The sequence below is a fragment of the Thamnophis elegans genome, chromosome 2 (assembly GCF_009769535.1).
Source record: "Thamnophis elegans isolate rThaEle1 chromosome 2, rThaEle1.pri, whole genome shotgun sequence".
Classification (NCBI taxonomy): domain Eukaryota; kingdom Metazoa; phylum Chordata; class Lepidosauria; order Squamata; family Colubridae; genus Thamnophis; species Thamnophis elegans.
The window spans coordinates 48,031,776-48,053,280 of NC_045542.1; the positions used below are offsets into that span (position 1 = coordinate 48,031,776).

Below are 21,505 nucleotides of genomic sequence, written 5' to 3' on the forward strand. Positions count from 1 at the left end.
TAAGTTAAGAACTAACTGTAGTTGTGTTGTAAAATATCTGCTAAAGTGAACTATCAGGGAACTGGAGTACTGTACATAACAATCACATAAAACAAATTGAAACAATCAGAGCAAACAATCAGAAAACCAAGTGTGAAATAACAAACAGAAAAAGAGAGGCCCACTGCCCACAGTATTCTCCAATATGCCCAATGCACATCTGTAGAGAAAGGCTTCCTGCAATCAGCAAGTACAGTATGCGCTAGACTTACCAGGCTTACAAAATCCCAGATTTCGTGGCAGCATCTGAAGGGTGCTTGGTTGGAGAAGTGGAAGGGCTGCTATGGCCATTGGTATGCAGAAGTAATGCGTTGGGTGAGGAGGATGGTTGCTCAGAAATCCTGTGACGTAGTTGTCATTCCACTGCTATCTCATTCCTAACAAGGTTATTTCAGTTGGAATTTTAATAGCTTTGGGTATTGTTAATTTCATTCTCAGTTTACTCTGGGAACAATCTCTCTAATCTGCATATCGTCATTGCATTGCTTCTCCCCTGTGGATGTGTATATTCAAACCACTTCTCTCTAGAGCAGGGGTGTCCAAACTTGGGAACATTAAGATTTGTGGGACTTCAACTCCCAGAATTCCCCAGCCAGCATGGCTGGCTGGGGATTCTGGGAGTTGAAGTCCACAAGTCTTAAAAGTTCCCAAGTTTGGACACCCCTGCTCTAGATGATTTATTGAAACTGGGAGCTGTCATTTCACAGCCTTCTCTCTCTCCTCTGAAGACAACTATTATTCTGTTGATCTAGAAACTGTTATTCTACTTGGTGGACAATAGTTCTTCATGAGGCAATTTATTCATCGTGATTTCCCCTTGCAATTTCCAGCCCATCTTATTCTACAAAGGACCCTAAATTTGGATATGTGCATTACCCTTTCATCCAAACATGCTTATTCTCTTTCTAATTTAACCTTCTCCAGATAATACCTTTGACATTCATCTGTGGTAGTATAACTGCATCTCCTGTCATAAAGCATAGTTTGATACCATTTCAAGACAACATTACATAAGCCATACCCTCCAAAATATTGATCCCTAAGAGACCCCTGACCTTCTTCAACCTAGCACTCCAGAGAGCCACTATGTAAATCAGTGGTGGGATTCAAATAATTCAACAACTGGTTCTCTGCCCTAATGACCAGCTGGGTAGGTGTGGCTCGGTGGTCATGTGACTGGGTGGGCGTGGCCAACTCTATGTCACTCATAGAACTGAGCTGAGGTGGCGCAGTGGTTAAATGCAGCACTACAGGCTACTTCAGCTGACTGCAGTCCTGCAGTTCGGCTGTTCAAATCTCACCGGTTCAGGGTTGACTCAGCCTTCCATCCTTCCGAGGTGGGTAAAATGAGGACCCGGATTGTTGTTGGGGGCAATATGCTGACTCTGTAAACAGCTTAGAGAGGGCTGAAAGCCCTATGAAGCGGTATATAAGTCTAACTGCTATTGCTATGTCAATGGGCGCTTCGCCTCAGCTGTTACAATGTAATAAGGGTTAACCAGAGAGGCAGTTTCTGTAAGAAGGGCAGTAAAGATTAGGCTAGAAACAACACCAGAATGTTTCCTTCCTGCCTTCCTTACAGAATTAGCCCTGCAAAGTGGCTAATTGTTCTTTTCAGAAATAATTTTAGATTGTTTTCTATAATCCAGTCTAATACCGATTTATGCTAAGTAACAAAATGGGGAACAATTATTTGCTTGCTGCCTCTTCCCTAAAGGTTTTGGAAGAGCCATTCCAAGTCTCTGACAAGAACCATTTTGGATCCTAGGAGACTTTCAGTCCCTCCCTCTAGGAATATTATCTGGCAGACACATGGTTTGAACACCTATCACTTTGATGGCAAACCTATGGCACATGTGCCCGAAGTGGCACACAGAGCCATCTCTCCGGGCACATGAGCCGTCGTCCATTACTCTTCCAGATTCCAGCGCACCAGCCAGCTGGTCTTCATATATGTGGGAGTGCCAGAAGAGCAGCTGCCTGGTGCGCATGCGTGTTCTGGAAAGATCTTCTGGTTTCCGGCACACACATGTGCACTGGCCACCTGATCGTCTGGTTTCTGGCACATATGTGCACATGAAGATAGCTGGCTGGTGCACATGCGTGCACCAGAAACCAGAACATCATCTTCCCAGCACATGTATACTCACCGGGTGGCTGCTCTTCCAGTTTCTGGTGCACACATGCATACCGGCCAGTTGGTCTTCGTGCATGCATGTGTGCCAGAAACCGGAAGACCAGGTGGCTGGTGCGCATGCATGCACCAGAAACCAGAAGAGCAGCTGCCTGGGTCATACATGTGCTCTGGGCGGCTGCTCTTTCGGTTTCCAGAATGCACGTGCATGCCCACACACTAACCATTTTGGCACTTGGTACCGGAAAGATTCATCCTCACTGACCTATCACAATACAAGAAAAATTCTTTGCCTGGATTTTCACTAATTATCCTCAGGTTTTTGAAACTTCCTTGCCTCATCAATAATTTTTGGGGAAGCACAAAAACTTGCAACTATTTTGTTCAGCTGTGCTAATAAAACTATTACCTCAACATGAAGTTTTTGTCTCCTGATGATCATTACAAGTGCTATTGATTCTTTTAAGTGAAAGTGTCCTCCACGTACCATGTACCTATCCTGTTCGGTAACTGAATTTTCCCTCTCCTTGTAGATGGATCAGGGTGCAAGAGGGCTAAATTGGTAGGGTGAACAGTTGGAGGATTTTACCCATCCTTTTCCAGAAGCCCCTCAGATCTACAAATTGTGGTTCCATCTCCTGCTTTGTTGTGCCATTCTGTAGTTACTTCAGCTGCTGCTGCCTGTCTTCCAGAAAGATACCTTTATCGTATTCCACACTAGCCCCATTGTGTGTGAGAGATAGGATTCTCATAGCTAGTAAGAAAAAAGAAGATAAAAGGGAAATAAATTGGCAGCTTGTAGCACGGATACTTGTAACTAGGGAAAGTATAAATCAGCCCCTCATTCCCTTCCTCATATGTCAGGAGTTAGACCAATTCCACAAGAGATCAATAAAATCAAGCTTTATTTAAAAAGGAAAACAGCAAATGGAAAATTCCTTTTTATAAACTTGTCACAAGTAAGAGAACAGCAAAAGAGATGATAGATAGATACAACCCTCTGAAAAGAACTTCCAATGGAAAAAGTTACAGAACAATATAGGGTTTAGAACGAATCCCAACATGATATATCAGCTGCTAATACAGAAGCAACTCAGTTCCAAAGAGGTGTCAATTTGTGTAAGGCACAGAAAAACAGAGTTTGCATAGAGCCAATAATAGCCATAGATAATAAATAAGGCTTAAATACACAAACTATTAAATGAAGAGTGAAACTAGAGGCAGCTGGCATTAATGAATGTGGAGGAGAGACTCACTTCCCTAATCGTTGCAATGTGCCCCTCTAGGTCTGGCAGATCCTGTGTGGGAAAGGTCTCCTGGCAGCTTCAGCATCTAGACAGAAAACGCAGTAGCTAAAATAGAGCCTTCTATGATTTAGGAACAGAGCTCCTTCATGGCTGCCAGGGCTCTTCCCAGCTGCTAGGGAAAAGAAGCTTTGTGAATAATTGCTTCTGAAGGTCATCATAGCACTGATGTAGTTCCCACCCCTCAATCTCTTCTGCAGTAGATTGCAACGAGCCTTAAAAGGTGGAGGGCCTTCTGCCCTTATTATACCTTTGTCCCTTCTTCTTTCATCTCTTCCCCCCCACTCTTTGCTTCTGTCACTTACAACTAGGTGGGAGGGAGGCGCTTTGACTGCTGCCATTGCACCTGCTCTCTTCATGAGCCTGATATTGATTGTTTCCTGATTGCTTATTTGTACCCTATGACTATCATTAAGTGCTGTACCTTATGATTCTTGATGAATGTATTTTGTCTTTTTATGTGTCCTGAGAGCATATGCACCAAAGACAAATTTCTTGTGTGTCCAATCACACTGGCCAATAAAGATTCTATTCTATACCTATTTAAGTGATATGGGGGAGGCAGAGAGAGCTGACTGATCTTTGTCCCTTGCTTTTTTTTTTTTTTGATTGTTTATTTGTATGCCGCCCTTTTCCCTGGGGGACTCAGGGCTGCTCACAATCAAAAGGAAGTGGGGGACAGACTTTACATATAAGACAGTACATGATTAAATGCAACATTCATACCATTCTGGGCGGGTTACAATCTTTAGCCCCAGGCCTGATGGGTTAGCCAGATCTAAGGGCTGTGCGGAAGGTCTGGAGGGTGGTGAGGGTACGAAGCTCCACGGGGAGATCGTTCCATTGGGTCGGGCTACCACCGAGAAGGCTCTCCTCGCGTGGTGGCCAGTCGGCATTGGCCAGCGGATGGAACTCGGAGGAGGCCTAAACGATGAGATCTAATGGGTCATGTGGAGGTGATCGGCAGTAGGCGGTCTCTCAAGCTTTAACTCAACATGCTTTAAGAACAAAAACGAGTGTACTTCCTTGGCCCATGGCAGAGCTCCATGGATTCCATGATTGAAGTTGGCATGCAAATTGCAGTTTTTCCCCATTAGGGCTTTGGAGGCTGTCTCAGATAGAAGGAAAGTGGTGGCACAAAAGCAAGCACTTATATGAGCATGTTGTCCCCAAAACTGGGCTCTTGCTTGGTGTTGAAGCCACCAGACACAAGGTGTGATGTAGAATTATATTTTATTTTGGTACTAAGATATAAGAACCCCGGTTTGAAAAGCTAACCAAGGACCAAGATTAGAATCTTACAGCAGTTTTTTAAAGCCAAGGGATGGTCGCATTCAACCCTTTGCCCTTCTCCTAATAATGCATGCATACAGATAAGATTGATTAGTTATGTGGAATTTCAGCCCCCTCTAAACCTTTACGCTTGTTATGTTAAATAGCTAATGTCATGTAACCTGTTTTTCACCCCAGGTCATGGGTATCTTGCAAAGTGTGCTAATTATGTGGATTTTGGAGTTTTTCTTATAAGCGAGCTATTCTTGTTCCTATAGCCTGGCTATTGTTTTAAGGTGCTACTTCTGTCTCGCTGTTAATGTGCAGCACCCTCCTCCTTCAGATTGCAGAGCAGAATAAAAGAACAAACAGTTTTTTTTCTAAGGCAACCCTCCCCCCTGACACCCCCCTCTCCTTCCCCATGAGAGAGACAGGAAAGGAGCAAAGCTCTTAATTGTCAAGGCAAAGAAATGAAGACAAGAGAAAATGTTTTATCAGAATTCATATTCCTCACTCTCATGTCCATTCCATCCACACCTGGGTCCTATCTCCACATGTGACCCTTCCTCTGATCCACAGGGCCTCATCGGTACGTACATTCCATCATCTGATCCTTCAAGTGCTGAGGTTCTCTGCATGTAATAGCTACAACCAAGTTAATGCTGGACTTGGAGATTAGTTCATAGAGGAGTAGGACCTTATCGCTTCCACATATTTTTGCCACATCATTTACATTTGACCTTCTGAACCTGGAAATCTACAGAAATGCCAGGCACAATCTGGAACTGTAATTCAACACACCTGGAGGACCGAAAGAAAAGAAAGCCGGTTTGTTGACAATACATTCTAGCATATTCTTAGTTAGGACCTATTTTTAGTCTTAAGCAGCTCCTGCCTGCTTCTCTCATTATAAAGTACATTGTTTTTTTTTCTTTCAGCTCAATCCAATGGAATAAAGGACTCAATAGCTCCAAAGTTTGGGTAACCCTCAGATTTCAAACTTCCAATAGTTTCTCATTTCTCACAGCAATTACTCTTCCATTGCTGCAGATAAAATAAATGTATCAAGCTGTTCCACTTCTTAAAGTGTATAAAATTCTAGTCTGTATTTTACATGCCCCGTTTCATTCATGACAAGATGTCCTGGGAAGGCTTTGCTGATGATTTTGGGTAATGTTCCACAGCTGTATTGTGAACTGATCTTTTGTACTTACAAATGGGCTGGTGTCAAGAGGACACACAAGTACAATCTCATCTGTCCCCCAGACTATTTGTGGCTTTGAATCAGACATGCTGTTTCAGCTGCTGTTCCCTTCATTAAAATGTGAATAATGGTGACCTACATCTCAGGTTCTTAAGTGCTTGGAAATTCTGAAGTACTGTAGAAAGGCTCTTGTCATCATTCATATCTAACAAGACCCAAGCACTTGGTTAACTCTTTTTCTTAATGCTATCTCTGGCCAATGCTTCTTTTATTCCTCTCCTTTCTGTATGTTCAGCAAGAAGGAGAGAAAAATACCTCTGAATCATTAGTATCCCAACTAGATACAAACCCTCTTGCTTACAAATATCTGGATTTGGAGCCTGGGAAGCAGAATCTTCTTTCAGGAAAATAATTTCTCTTTTCTGGACTATAGGGGGGCAAAGTGTGGCAAGACATCTGGATAAAAGCCCTGAGGAATATTTGGCACTCTTGGCAAAGAAAAAAGTATTTGCAACATGATAACAGGAAGCCAGGAGCAATTTGCAGTATAGCCAAGCGTCCTTCTGAGATTGCCTTGCCTGAAAGAAAAATTAGCACCCATGAGGAAAAAAAGCCTTGTTTCTCTGATGCCAAGCTGAAAGAGCTGCAAAATAACTTCACTTAGCACCTTCTTGAAATGAGAATTGCACTGCTATTACTCCATCTAGAGTTCTCACTCAAGGCACAAATGACCAGACTCTTAATTATCCTACTTCAAACACAAAAACCTAGCTTTCTGGAAAAAGCTCTGAAAGGTGGAAGGAAAGAGAAGAAGAAGGACAACTAGCAAGTGAGGTGGATCGACCTCAATTTTAGATTGTGTAAGTTCATCTTTGGAAGACTGGAAGGACCAGGTTAGAGACAAATCATCATGGGGAAAAAACCTATGTATTCACTAAGAGGCAACACTGAATTTATGGCACATAAGCAATCACTACTGTTATAAAAGGAACAGGGGAAGCAATAAGGACAGATAAATAGCTCGTTTTTATTTCTGTTGATATAATGAACAGGATGACAGCCATCCTGACCCTGATAGGGAGCATCTGCATTATGTGGAGGTCTTCACTGTTAATTTTTAGAATAATTTCCAGGGACCATGAGTGTTATAAGAACAACATACTTTATTGCAATTATGTAAAGGCACTGGAATAGAATAACACCGTTGGAAGGGACCTTGGAGGTTTTTTAGTTTAATCCTCAGTCAAGCCGGAAACCATATACCACTTCAGACAAATGGTTGTCCAATCTCTTCTTCTACATGTTACAAAATGTGTAATGAATTCAGCTTGGAAATCTGGCTCATGAAAATATAGTTGAAATGAAAATAACCTCTAATATCAACCAGAAACATTTTCCTCTCTTGTTTATTTTTCCGTCACCAACAACAATGTGCTGAAAGTGTTAATAAACTTGAAAGCTTGCAACTAAAACGCTGATTGGCTCCACAGAGGTAGTGGTGTGTTGTATTGTTGTTGTTTTCCTCATGAGCGCCATGGTAACAAATATGCTTTAAGAAAAAGGAAATGGAAACTTAGGTTATAGTTGTGTTTAGCTCCAATATGATGTTCAGACAAATGTTGAAGTGGAAAGATAGTAACAACAGATAGAGCTGCAGCTGAAAGTTGTAAATTCAGTTTTAAGCATCAAAATTGTTCTTGTTTACCTTATCCCATTAGTGAAAAACTGAAGGAATTCTTTGGTTTTAAGATCAAAGGGCTGACCCTCCAGAATTGAAATTTTATGGGAAAGGAACAAGCAAACCTAGCAAGCAAGTAAAAGACTATTCTCAAGGGTGACTTGGATTGCCATATCCATGAAATGATTGGTGCTATTGAAAGCTGGCTAATTTCAGCTATACGAGCTGTATGTCACACCATGTATCTTAATTAAACTCCAGCTGAATTTTACAGGACATATTTCCGACTGTCCATATATAGTTTTGTCTATTAATGTATTATGAGTTTTATTTTTAATGGCATTTGGGTTTCCCACCTAGCCACTTCATGGGAAGACTTGGCACTGATTCAATAGCAGGTCTGGACTTTGCTGATGCCACAATGTTGGCTGAATCCAAAAGCTCAGCTGTGTGTAGTCTAAATCACATCCAGTAATTTTTATTTATGCAACAGTGAAGCCCTGCAAAATTTGTGAACTGTCCATTTTCTTTTTGGAGGGAACTCCTGTCTCATCCATCCTCTCTTCTAACTTTCAGTTGTTCTAACAGGTCCTCTAAGAGGAATGCTTGCTGGTTTAACAGAGATAAATGTAAAACAATTAGTCCTGGTTAACAATTTAAACAATGCAGCCAAAGAGATAAAATTGACAAAAATCCATCCTCCATCCACTTGCTTTCCACAAGGACCTATGTATATGTTCAATACAGTGGTGAAATTAAAATATTTTTTACTACCAGTTCTATGGGCGTGGCTTGATGGGCGTGGTGTGGCTTGGTGGTTGTGGCTTGGTGGGCGTGGCAGGGGAAGGATACTGCAAAATCTCCATTCCACACCACTCTGGCCGCCAGAGGTAGCATTTGCCGGTTCTGCAAACTACTAAAAATTTCTGCTACCGGTTTTCCAGAACCTGTCAGAACCTGCTGGATTTCACCCCTGGTTCAGTACCCGTTTACTTTTCTTTTTTTCTCCCCCTTTTGTTTGATATGTAATATGGGAGATGAGGCTATATTGTTCACTGCAGCACAGAGAACAGTTTGTGGAACTCTCTTTATAAGAAGTTACAGTTTTTGCAATGTAAACAATAAGCATTTGGTTTAGAACATTTAATTTCTTTCCCTTCCCTTTTCTTACATACTTACAATGCTTGTATGCCACACATTCCTGGAGATTTTGGCTGGCCAACAGCAGCAACATAAACTACTACCCAGAAACCCCAAGGATGTATAAAAATAGCCCAATCAGAAAATATAAAACCCACAACATGAAAGCACCTGTGAATCTCAACTTCAGTTATAAAACACCCTCTTTCTGTGCAAGAAGGACCAGGTCTTTAGCATTTTCCTGGCACTGCTGAGAAGGGTGAAGCTGACAGAAAGTCTTCTAGGAGGGAGTTTTATAAGAATAGGAGGAAAGGAAAGGAAATGCTCACTTACCACACCCCATGTAACAATCCTGCAGGGAAAAGACTTGGAGGGAGTTGTCCCTGTTTGATCGGATTAGATGGATAGGGAAGAAGGCAGTCCCTCGGATAAGCCATCATGCCCAAGCAGCTGCATTTTGTTCTAATTATAGTTTCCAGATGTTGTCCAGGGGCAGTCTCATGTGCAGCCCCTGACTGTCAAGGGTCAAATAACTAGTTTCTTGTAGAACTCTTTACAGTTGCAGGGGCAGTGTTTTCCTTCTCATTTTGGCTTTTACCACAATCAAGGTTAGAAGCATCAGAAAAAGCCCTTGTTGCCAAACCAATGGTGTGCTGCCTTCACAGTTATCTTTGGGATTTTAAGAGGGGAAATTAATGACTTGGTGTTCAGACCGTGTAATGATATGCGGGGAAGACAGGGCAAAGAGACACAGCCAAGGGTGTTATGTATTGAATACATATAGTTGTGTTGGTGCTAAAGTGAAACTAACCTTTAGATGACCCTAACTGTTAACTGAATCTGTTTTGGAGGGAAACTTTGAACATTCATACTTGGGTGGGGGTTTTCATGTATTATGATGGGCCCTGTGTGGGCCCAGAGTACAAACTACAGGCAATTGCCTGTCCTTCCCCAGTTCCAGTTTCAGTCAATAAATGCTGTTGTATCAATGCTGGTCTGCTTCTTGCCTATTAAAGGCCCACTTTACAATAAAGAGAACAGTCAGATAAAAAGGCAAGGTGTCAGACCCCGACACAAGGGAGCCCTCAGCAGGAATGTGAGAGTGGGAAGAGGTTCATAAGAAACCCTCCCTAGTTTCATGGGCTGTAAAGGAGATGGGGTAGTGTGGAGGTGTATTTTTAGACTTGCAAATGTAGCATTTACAACAATCATCTGGTAATGATTGGTCTACCTTATAAGGCTGACAAGCAATTCTGACTATCACAAATTTTGGGGCAATCATGGTGGTATTCAGCTAGCAATTTAACTCAGTGGTGAAATTCAATTTTTTTTTACTGCCGGTTCTGTGGGTGTGGCTTGGTGGGCGTGCTGTAGCTTGGTGGACGTGGAGGGGAAGGATACTGAAAAATCCCCATTCCCTTCACACTCCAGGGGAAGGATACTGCAAAATCTCCATTCCCACCCCACTCTGGAGCCAGCCAGAGGTGGCATTTGCTGGTTCTCCAAACTATTCAAAATGTCTGCTACCGTTTCTCCAAACTACTAAAAATTTCCGCTACGCGTTCTCCAGAACCTGCTGGATTTCACCCCTGATTTAACTCCTTTTTTGTGTTGTTTCAGGACTGACAAGTCGTTTGCATGGGGTACTAACCAAATGACATTTAACACATTCTTGTTAGGTGGAAAGAGAGAACTGACTGATAACTGCATCCTCATTGTGTTCTTAGCATTTCAAAGTTGACAAGAGTAAAAAGAATCAGCCAGGCCAGTTCAGTGATCAGAGGAATACGCTGGCGCTGTGCAAAGATTTCAAAAGGGGCTTCACAGAGTACTACAAGTGGAGCAAGCCTCACCAAAGCTTTGAGACAACTGCTCCTCCAGAAGGCTCAAAATAGCTGCTTTGAGAACGTTCCCAGGTTGCCTTTGCATGTTTGTCAGGGTCATAGATGCACAAAGAAATGGAACATGGCTGCCTCGGTGTCCATAGGTTCCCCCCTTGCCATAGACCAAGAACAAATTTGGTCTTGCAGATAAGGCCACAGATGAATCTACAACATAGCAGTAATGTGGGAGAAGGAAAGAAACGGCAGTGCCAACACTTCTCTTTCTTTTTTTTCTTTTTCTTTCTTTCTTTCTCTCTCTCTCTCTTCCTCCCTCCCTCCCTCTCTCTTCCTTTCTCTATTTGCCTTCAATTGCCTCAGGGGGATCAGAGTCTGAACTCTCTCCCTGCTGGAGACCTCCATTGCTTTGGGGTTCAGACATCTTTCTTAATACTCCTGAGATACCTGCATGCACAATTCTCTCTCTGAGTCTCAGCTTCTTCTCCAGAGGAATGCTGTAAATGATTGCTTCACACTGCCTCTTTGGAGCTGGGGGACATGGAGACTTTCCACTAGTGAGAATTGCTTCCCCCACTCTCATCTTTGACAATTCCCCATCTGCAGGAACCAAGATGCCATATTATCTTTACTTCAAAAATAACCATGATTATTATAAGGAGGATGAAGACAGTTCTGTGGGAGAAGTCTCAGATATATAGCAATACCTGCAAAAAGTGCTTTAGGCAAATTCATAGCTTGCTTTCCCCAGCCCACAAAAGAACCTAACTTGTACAGTTGCCGTAGGGTAAGACTTTTTATTCCCTCTTAAAACTACCCTACATACCATACTGAAACATGTCAAAGAGCAGCCTACTGAGTATTGACCTGCAAATACCCAAATAAGTTCAGGCAAACAGGAAATGCAGCACACTGTTTTAAATTACAATTAGAGTACATAGTTTAAGAGTTCTGTTCAAAAAACAGTTTGCAGATAACAATTTGCTTAGAGAAATTCACAAAGACTTTGAAAAGTATCTTTTATAAAGCAGAGTTCATAGTACAAAAAAGTACAGTACAATGGCTGTATTTATATTTAAAATTTTTAAATACAAAATTTCAAATGCAAAATTTTGTTTGATCCTATTCATTTATTTGCCTGAACAAGAATTGTTCTTTTAAGTTGGACAGTTAAAAAGAAAAGCAAATAATTTTACTTTACATGTCCCTTATCTGTCTATCATTTGCACATTGCGTTTTTTTATTATTTTGTTTTGTTTTTTTGGTCCCATTTTTGGGAAACTGAAAATCTTAGTTGTTGAATGAAATCTTACACAATTAGCCTAGAAAATTAACTTTATCCTCTTGTGTTAGCAAATTAAACATACAAGGTAGCTGAAACAATGCTAATAGTATATCAGTATGTATGCTTCTTAAACATAATTTTGTCTGGTGTTCCATTCTAACTCACAGATTCCCACTTCTATTAAATGTTTCCTTAGATTAGATGTCTTCCCACAATGAGACATGAACCTCTAAAAGATGAATTATTATGACTGCATTTTTGTGCACTGCAGAATTATCATATCATATTGCAACCATTTCTGGATGTGATGTAAGCTGAAATATGAAAATCCAATATGAAACAAAGTTTTTACATATTTCTTGAGAGTTAGAAGGCTATGCATAAGAATATACGTATACACACTTGTTCACAACAAACCAGCCATCTGTGCCTTATAGTTTCTTATATGGAATGAACCATGGGATTTGGAGTGTTTGAGATACATGACCCTGTTTATTAGAAAACTTCTATCTCCTCCCCCCTCCCCTCAGATTTAACTGTTTTCCAAAAGACAGCCTAACTTGGAGTTGGCCGGATCTCTTGAAATGCAAACAATGCTCCCAGAGGGAGCTTATTTGTTTTCTCAATCAGTCCTAGCGGATCCTTCATTACTGGGTGGAGTAAGTTGAAAGAGGAGCATTATAAGGAGATGAAACACATTCAAATATTATGGGGAAACAAATTACCAGAGCTCCATGTATCTCCCAAGACCTTGCTTTGATCCAATGTTTATACAGACCTTCGGGGAAAACAATATCCTCTGCAACCACTTCCAGTTCAAGCCCTTACTAATCCACCAGCGTTTTGTGCTTTGCTAATAACTATCTTCCTCCTTTAAACATATACTTGAAAATAATTAGCTACTTGTTTTTGAAAATGTGTGATGTTTTTACAACCACTTCCCCAAATCGAGTGCCTTTCCTTTACATTGGACCAAGAGATCGGGACAAAGGATCCTTGTCCAACATACCTGGGGGCGAGGGGGGGGGGCAGGGGTTTAGGGAAGGCAAAAGAAAGCATTCGTGTTTTTATTGGCATGCTGTAAAATATAACTTGGAAGACTGAAGAAGCCCAAGAGATCCCTACCCCACCTGATTTTAATTTATTTTTAGATCATAAAGAAAAAAGGGGGACAGGGCAGCTGAGATACTGAGTACCAGCCTCCACCATCATTTGTACCACAGGAATGCCACTGACTCCACATAAGCCTCACATGTATTCTTGGGGAATAAACATTGGAGGTAGAAGTATGTAGCTGTCTAGAAAAAAAATGATAAAAGGAAAACTGAGATAAGAGAAAGTAAGATGGGAAGCTGAGTGTAGTGAGAGAACTTCAACAGCTTGTCTTCTACTGCTGTGTGAATATGATAATGACAACTATGGCAGCTATTTGGTAAATACCATATTTTTCGGAGTATAAGACGCACATTTTCCCCCCAAAAAGAGGGTGGAAATCTGGGTGCATCTTATACATTTTTGGCCTCCCAAAATACCACCCTGCACACCCCATTTTCTGCAAAAATTGAGGGTTTGGTAGGCCTACAAAGTGCTCCTGAGGGCTGTGGAGGGCAAAAACAAGCAAAAAATTGGCCCATTTTTCACAAAACAGGGCTGTTTTTGCCCTCCCAAGCCCCCAGGAGCACTCTGCAGCACTCCAAACTCTCTGCACACCCTGTTTTTGTGAAAAATGGGCCCGTTTATCACCTTCCAACCCCCCACTCACCCATGTGTTGCATTTTTGCTTTCCCCAGCCCCCAGGAGCATTTTGCAGGCCTCTCAAACTCTCTGCATGCCCCAAGGACATGCGGAGGATTTGGGGGCCGGGGAGGGCAAACCCCCTTTTTTTAAAAATTTACCTCTTCAAAATCTTGGTGCGTCTTATACTCCGGTACATCTTATAGTCTGAAAATACGGTAGGCAAAACACCCACCAGGCTATTCCACAACCATTATTTCAGGAGAGCAAGCAAAATGTTTGCCTACATGAAGGAGGCCATAATGACCTGCTAAGGAGTTGCTTTGATGAGAGGTGATTGGATAATAGATGTTTGATGCGTTTTTGTTTCATATTTCCCCCATGCTGTCAGCTAATAGAAATACAGCATACAAAACCTTTATGTACCTGGTCATGGCATGGTATGCAGGTACAAACATATGGAACCTATGATTTGCAATGATTTTCTTAAAAATGGGGCCATGAGAGCAATCACCATTCATGGTTTCAATCCAACCAGGTAGGCAAAAGATCCTGTATAAACAGATGACTTCAGACATTTTCTGAAGCTGCTGGTGGCCAACTAATAGCAAGCAATTGTTTCCTGCATTAAACAATACAATGTGTTACCTGGAGAGACTGAAACCTGCACTCATCTGGAGATTTTATGGTTTATAGAACAAGGAAATAGGAGAGCATCCATCAAAAGAAACAACAAAGTCAATAGTTTTAGTGTCCATAGAATGCATGTCCACCGTAGTTGTTATGTTTATGTATGTTGTAAAGCTGATTTCTCTCCTCTGGAAGCTGAAAAGTGACTAGTTCCAGTACAGATAGTCCTCGACATACGACCCGAATTTAGCCCAAAATTGATGTTATTAAATGAAACATTTGTTAGGTGAGTTTTACCCCATTTTATGACTTTTCTTGCCACCATTAAGTGAATCAGTGAAATTGTTAAGTTAGTAACATGGTTGTTAAGTGAATCTGGATTCCCTATTGACTTTGCTTGTCAGAAGGTCGCAAAAGTTGGCCGCAGGACATTGCAACCACCATAATTATGAACTGGTTGCCAGGAATCTGAATTTTGATCACGTGACAATGGGGATGCTGCATCAGTCGTAAGTGTGAAAAACGGCCATAAGTCACTTTTTTCAGTGCCGTTGTAACCTTGAATGGTCACTAAATGAACTCTTGTAAATAGAGGACTACCTGTACTGATGATCACTGGCACAAATTAAGAATGACTCAAGCCTTCACTAAATGGTCACAAAACTTTCTTTTCCTGATAGAAAACATGATGTCCATTAGAAGAAGTGAGCTGTTTCAGCAACAATAGTAAACAAAGGACTCGGCAAACCAGAACATGGTATGTAGCCTTGAAGTGGGATTCAAACTAGTCATTTCAGCCTTTCTTTGTCCTACATCTTCTCAGCCATTAGAGTTCTGCTCATTAGCAACCCTCATTGTTTCCCAGGTCTTCCCCCTCTCCATTTCTAAAAACTATCTTCCAAAATAGGTGCTCCAAAGAGCTGAGTTGTATGGTGTATTTGGAGACTGGATGAAGGCATAACAAAAGTCGAGCCTGTGTTATATCTCAGGATATACTGTGCTGTTCCAATCCTTCAGTCAGCAGAAATGTCCTATAATTTGTCTCTACAACATCACACTCAAAGAGACGATTGGGGGCTCCAGATGGGGGAATGGATAGACTTCAAAAGAATGGAGAAAGAAAAAGAGTGGGTAATATTTTTGGAATGGGAAACATCTGTGTGTGGAAACTGTGGCACTGTCAGAAAAAAAAGGCAAGCGGCAGAAGATGGAAAGCAGAGCTGGCTGAAAGACTCTGCAAGAATTGCACAAAAAAGACGGCAAAGTTGAAAGGCAGTTAAAATATTTTAAAAATCCACAGGAAAAGAGTCCTCTTTTGACTTGTTTGTGTATGTATGTACTTCAGAGGTGGGTTGCTCCCAGTTCGGCCCGGATCAGGCGAACCGGTAGTAGTGGTGGCCGGAGGCTTCACCCACCTGCCTGGACACTTCTGCGCATGTGCAAAAGCTTCTGTGCATGCAAGTGCATGGACGAGTGAACTGGTAGTAAAAAAATGGAAACCCACCACTGATGTACTTGGTATAAAGTGGCTTCTACGTGGAAAGGGGGCTGCAGTGCTTCTATGCCATCAAGTATCCTCTGCAAATCAGAATGGGCAAAGGAGGAGGCAAAAGAGTGACCTTTAAGAATGTAAATACCCATCCAGCCACTCTCTCTTCTCAACAACTATGAATCATTCACACTCATTGCAGTCCTGGGTCACCTGCCCCAATCCTTGGCATATGGACTTAAGAATGTGGAGTCCTTGCTGCCTTCCCAGGCATATGAGCAGCCAATCATATTTCTCAACCTGCGGGTTGAAAGTGGATCTGACCCATTCATGACCACCTTGAAGTCCTGTGCCAGGACTCCCAAATAAAAGGAAAAAACAGGAGTTTGCTTCCATTTCCCAGCCCTCCCCAGCGCCAAAAGTGGGGAAGATTCAACGCCACCATCATTATTGTCATCACTATTGTCATGATCATTGATCATTACATGGAAAAGTGGGAAACAGCTGAAGATTCCTTCCTCTTCACACCATGCATGGGGTCTGCATTGACCTGGCACAGCAGGAAACGTATAATTAAATTGACCTTCTGTACAGCAGGGGACTAACATATTCTCTTAAGAGTGTTAAGCCCATTTATAGCAAACGCCTGTGTAATACCCAACAAGCACTTTAAAAAGGCGTTACACAGACAGATGCCTCTGATTGAAGCCAGGAATTCAATCTTAATTCTTCCCTGCAAACCAAGTCAAAATGACCATAGTGGGCAGTGCCCAAGAACTGTACTAGAGAGAATATGCTTGCAACAGGAAGGAGGTAGTGGTTTGTGGAACCAGTGCTTTAGTGTTATGTTTTTTAAGGCATCCCCATCAGATGCAGATAAACAGGAGCTTCTGAATGAAAAGGTCAGTTAACAAGGCCTTCCAAAAGAAAGAAAAGGTATAACTTTTTCAACTAATGTTATACTGAATAATAACAAGCTTTTTATTATTAGGTGGTATTAACGCAATGTCCAGCTAGGGGACAGAGGAAGGCTTTAGGTGCATTGCAGAGAACTCTAAGACCTAAAAGATTAAATGAAAAAGAAGGCCTGAAGGACAGAAGTCAATGGGGGAAAGGTGTTTAAATCATATAGAGGGGATCATCTATGTTCAACTGAGGGCAAAAAACCACAAACATGATGGTAGTGGTACCTCTCTCAGGGAGCACAGCTGAGTCCTCTGGAGAAGGTTTGGAAATTAATACAAGTGAATGCTGGAGATTAAGGTCAATATGGACATGAATTAGAGGTAGTGCAGTTACATAGCTGTGAGGGAGGAGATTCCACCAGGAAGGATAAAGTTCAATGATGGGTAATGGATACACCAGAAATCAGAGAGATAATGGATCTGTATCCTAGTACCACAGAAAGATCTCCAAGTTATGGCAGGCAGGCCTACCAGGACAATGATTAAGTTATTGTTGTGGCCCGTGAGAAGCCAGCATAGCTGGCAGCAGATTTGGACAGTGAGGAGGTTGGGGAGGAACATGGGCCAGTCCTGGAGTCTGGGGAAGGCTCTGATGAGGGCTGTGTGTCAGAGGCAGAGAGGGGGCCAGAGCCATATGCCAGTTATCAGCTGCCTTCAGAGTCAGACATCAGTGAGGCAGACAAACAACTGGAGCTTGTTCCTAGTGTGCATGCACAGAGTTGCCAGACGAAGGGAACAGCTAAAGAACAGGGGCTGACTTGGGAGTAAGGCCACAGGTGAACAATGAATGGCCCCGCCCAGAGGAAATAAAAGAGGAGTGAAAAGGGAGTGGAGTTTGCAGGAGACAGTTAGTTCATTTAATTGGTTCGTGACTCTCTGAGACTCCTTGCCAAGTTTTGCAGATATTGGCCTGGCAGCTTTCTACTCCAGGTAAGGTCTGTGGCTGTAAATCCTCCCTTGAAAGACTTTGCTGGATGTGAATGAGCAGAATTCACAGTAAATTAATAAAAGGTTTTTTTGTCGGGACAAGGAGTTTGTTTCATGCTCTTGGGAAACCTAGGTCAGAACGGTTATAATCTGGGAAGATATGAGTGTTTGATCAGTGAAATTCAAGATAAACTAATAAGATTCAATCTCCAGTTTGGGATCCTCAAGATGTGTTGGATTACGTCTTTCCAAAGCCTCAATCCTAACTAGACTGAAAACTGTAACCAGACAAACTGGACATCTTGGAAGTTCTAGTCCATCACGTTAGGAGAGCACTAGGTAAGGCTGATGTAGAAGAAAAGCCATGTTTATCAAAAGAGAGATCCTAGTTTAGAATATCTCATCAAGGTCCGAGTTCTGTGGGTGCTTCCAGTGCAAGTGAGTGCTTCCCCGCAGCAAGCAGTGCTAGAAATCAGCAAATAAAAGGAGACAAGCCAAAGCTGATAGGAACAAGCTGCCCACCTGCTAGCTGATTCAAGGCTCTGAGCTGGGCTTAACCAGATATCCACTGAAGGTGACGTAGGTGTCATATTCATCACTGAACACAGCATTGTCACGTTCACCCTTGAAGAGCCGTATCCAGATTTCATCCTGGTCCTGCAGCTCGATCATGAGGCTCTGGCTCTGCATGATGCTTCGGTCGCTAGCCTGTGCATATAGGATGGCTGCTTCCTTTGTGTTGTGCATGATGTGGAGGTAGGTCTCCTTCTGGTTCCAGGTGTGCACATTGAGACTGAAGAAATATATGCCCGGGACATAGCAGTAGAACTTGCCCATAAACATATTGAAGTGGCTGTAGAGGTTCACAAACTCAGTGTCAAAGACAAGTATCTGGTAATAGTCATTGCTATGCAAGGGTTTCCGCCGACCCACCGAAAAGGCAGCGTAGTTGGTTTTGTAATTCTCTCCAGGTGATCCCATGTTGCCCTTTTGCCCCTTGAAGCCCATCTCACCCTTCTTGCCTGCTGCGCCGGCTTTTCCCAACTTCCCTTGGAAGCCACGATCACCACGGTCCCCTTTCTCACCTGAGAAATAAAGATGTCATGACAGGTCGCAGTATCCTTCAGCTAGCTTGTGTCCCCACCTCCCACCCCCAAGGATGCGTGTTGGAGTTTTACTCCAGCTAAATGAGGATTAAGGCTACTAATGTCCAATCCGTCTGGCAGGTAGCAATTGGTGAAGGCATCTTTTAGGAACAAGTGAAGAGGGACAACCACAAGGATTTATGGGATCACCAAAGTAAGAGAGAAGGATCACATAAAGTGCAATGACTTTCTGGCTTCAAACCAGAAAGCAGAAAATGCCCTTAATATGGAAAAATGTCCAAAATGCTTTGGGCAACAAATATTGATCTGAATCCTACTTTTTTTTTCTTGGCACTTTACAAGACTTCCTCCCTGCTATTTACATCTTATTTCTAATACTGTGGTGTAAAATATGGCTGATTTCTTGGCTAAATATCCATTTATACATTTGAATACAACAGGGAGATACATAAAAGAATCCATGCATCCCATTTGTGGCAGAAAACCCTGAACAGAAATGGCACCAGTCGGTCCACTGCTATTCCTTGCTGGCTTACCATTTCTTAAAACTATATATACCATCTCCATTCTTGTGGCAGGAAAAAACACTACATAATATAATGTCCTTCCTGGCTTAGATTTCAGACAGATGCATATGAGGTAAAATACTTTTTCCTCCATGGATGAAGGTATGTCTGCACTGCAATGCCTTCAAACCAGTGAGTATCTTTGTTTTATATTAAATAGACTTATCATTGAATTTTATGCTAAATCAGTTTAAATATTAAATATGGAGCAATGGTTTAAAACTTGTAACATACCCCATGTAATATGAACATGTAATCTGAAAATAAATGTTCGAAAATGTGAAAGTTTTCAGTTTTGAATCTAGAACGATCAAAAGACAGGGATTGGAAGAAAAAGGGAGAACTCTACAATATACAGTATACTCAGAGAGTAACTCAAGTGGAGAACCTCTGGCTCATAGGCCAGTTGCAGCCTGCAGTCTCCCCATATGATTTGGTTGGCCTCTCTCCACTGCTCCCCAGTCCTGCTAGGAGCACTTATTTTTGGTTTCAACTGAATGCTTTTCCCAAATGAATCTGCAGTCAGCAGGAAAGAGTAATTGCAGTTGCCAAGGGGGTGGAATTGTGTTATGCATATATGAATGTTATAAACATTGTGTGCATCCCCATGTGAGAGAATGAGAGAGTCGGGTTGGAAAACCTTCCATTAATTCAGTTTAAAGATTTTATCAAACTAACTTGCCCTGTAAGGGGAAGGGAGGTACAGATTTATGTGGACAAAGGTATGGACATACGCATAGTTATTAACCCAGGATTAATCCAGTCTTTAAATGAAATAACTGCCTTTCCATCTTTCTTAGCCTAATTTCATAGGGTTGTTTTATTTTTATAACTGTGGACACCTACTATCTATATTGCTTTGAGACCCTGAAGGAGTAGCAGGATATAAATTGAAAAATAAGTAGAGGAAATGCAAATACGAATTACTGGTATACCGATGGAAGAAAAACTGTGTGTAGAATGGGATGTGGTGGGGTTATGAAAGTGTGTGTAGGTTTCTGTCTATTGCCACTGTTGCCCTGTTGGTTTCAGGGATTTTCCTTTGAAATCTTAGATTCAGCAGTCCTAGGGCCTTTTCTGATGATACCTCTCCACCCTCCAGATCAGGCCATGTCCTAACACAACCTCTGGTGTCCTAAGTCTGACTCAAGACTAATTGTTGGTTTCCCTTGGCCTCTGCTAAAGAAGGAATTTGGATAAAATTATCATAACAGTTTCTTCCAGCCAAGGAATTTACTTAACCCATACAACTTCCCCCTAGCCTAACTCTCTAGATTCTGCAGAACCCAAGGTTTTGTCCAAAGACAGCCTCTTCATATTGTGGTTAAAACGTGGGAGGGACTCCAAATGCCAATTCTCCATGGCTTCTGGAAGCCTATCCCATTTCCGCTCCAAACTGGCAGCTAAATGGTTTGGGTCAGATGGGCAGGGATTTCAAAGCATGACCTGAGTTGCCGATGCCAAGTGATAAGTTGTGATTCTGTCCCTTATGAAATGATGGAACTTAGAAATGTTAGGGCATATCCTAGAGTTCTCTGAAATTTATGCACTTTGAAATCCCCTCATGAATTAGGAGATGAGGCAGCTGCAATATTGTTAGCTTATTCGCCCTCTGGCTATGCACTATGCTCCCTCCCCATCTGCTTCCATAGGCAGAATTGATGTAATAATCTAAGACGGAGGGGAGGCACCCTATGGATGGAACAGATTCTGAAAACCAGGTGAAAATGGATGTAGAAATCCTGGCTATCTTGCCCCCTGATGTGAAGGATTTACAAGTACAGAACTGATTTTAACATGAGGCGTTTTATGTCCTCTTCTCTCCTCTGTTCCAAAGTTGATCAAACAGCTGTGTTCATTACCTCACACTATAATGCTGCTGCTGAGTTAAATATCTTAAAGGGGATTCAGCAAATTAATGGGGATGCAGCTTATCCATCCCTACTAGTCATGATAGCTCTATTACCTCCCTGATCAGAGCAGCTTCTCAATCCTGTAAAACCAACTGGTGGAGAACAGAAGTGGGGAAATTTCATTTGTGTATGAACCAAAAGTATTGGATAGGAACAAAGTCCCAGCACAATATGCCTTAGTTAAATCCAATACAGCTATATTTATGTTCTCATTTTTCTGAGCCGGTGTTTTAACTTCTCATAATGCTCCAGGGCAATGTTATGCTGGGGACATTGTAGGA

The 21,505-nt window shown here is 42.0% G+C and overlaps 1 protein-coding gene across 2 annotated transcripts in view; it reads right to left on the minus strand.

The window, feature by feature from the left end:
* Positions 1-5,197: 5,197 nt before the first annotated feature.
* C1QTNF1 (C1q and TNF related 1) overlaps positions 5,198-21,505 on the minus strand; it is a 28,606-nt gene continuing 12,298 nt past the window's right edge. Inside the window, exons 4-5 of one of the 2 annotated variants that reach the window (XM_032209369.1) lie at positions 18,162-18,724; positions 5,198-5,550 (exon numbers count right to left, since the gene is read on the minus strand). In XM_032209369.1, the coding sequence (XP_032065260.1) occupies positions 18,174-18,724 (551 nt within the window). In that variant the 3' untranslated portion in view covers positions 5,198-5,550; positions 18,162-18,173. Of the gene's footprint in view, positions 5,551-17,707; positions 18,725-21,505 lie in introns of those variants that run through there. The other variant, XM_032209367.1, reaches the window with a different exon arrangement.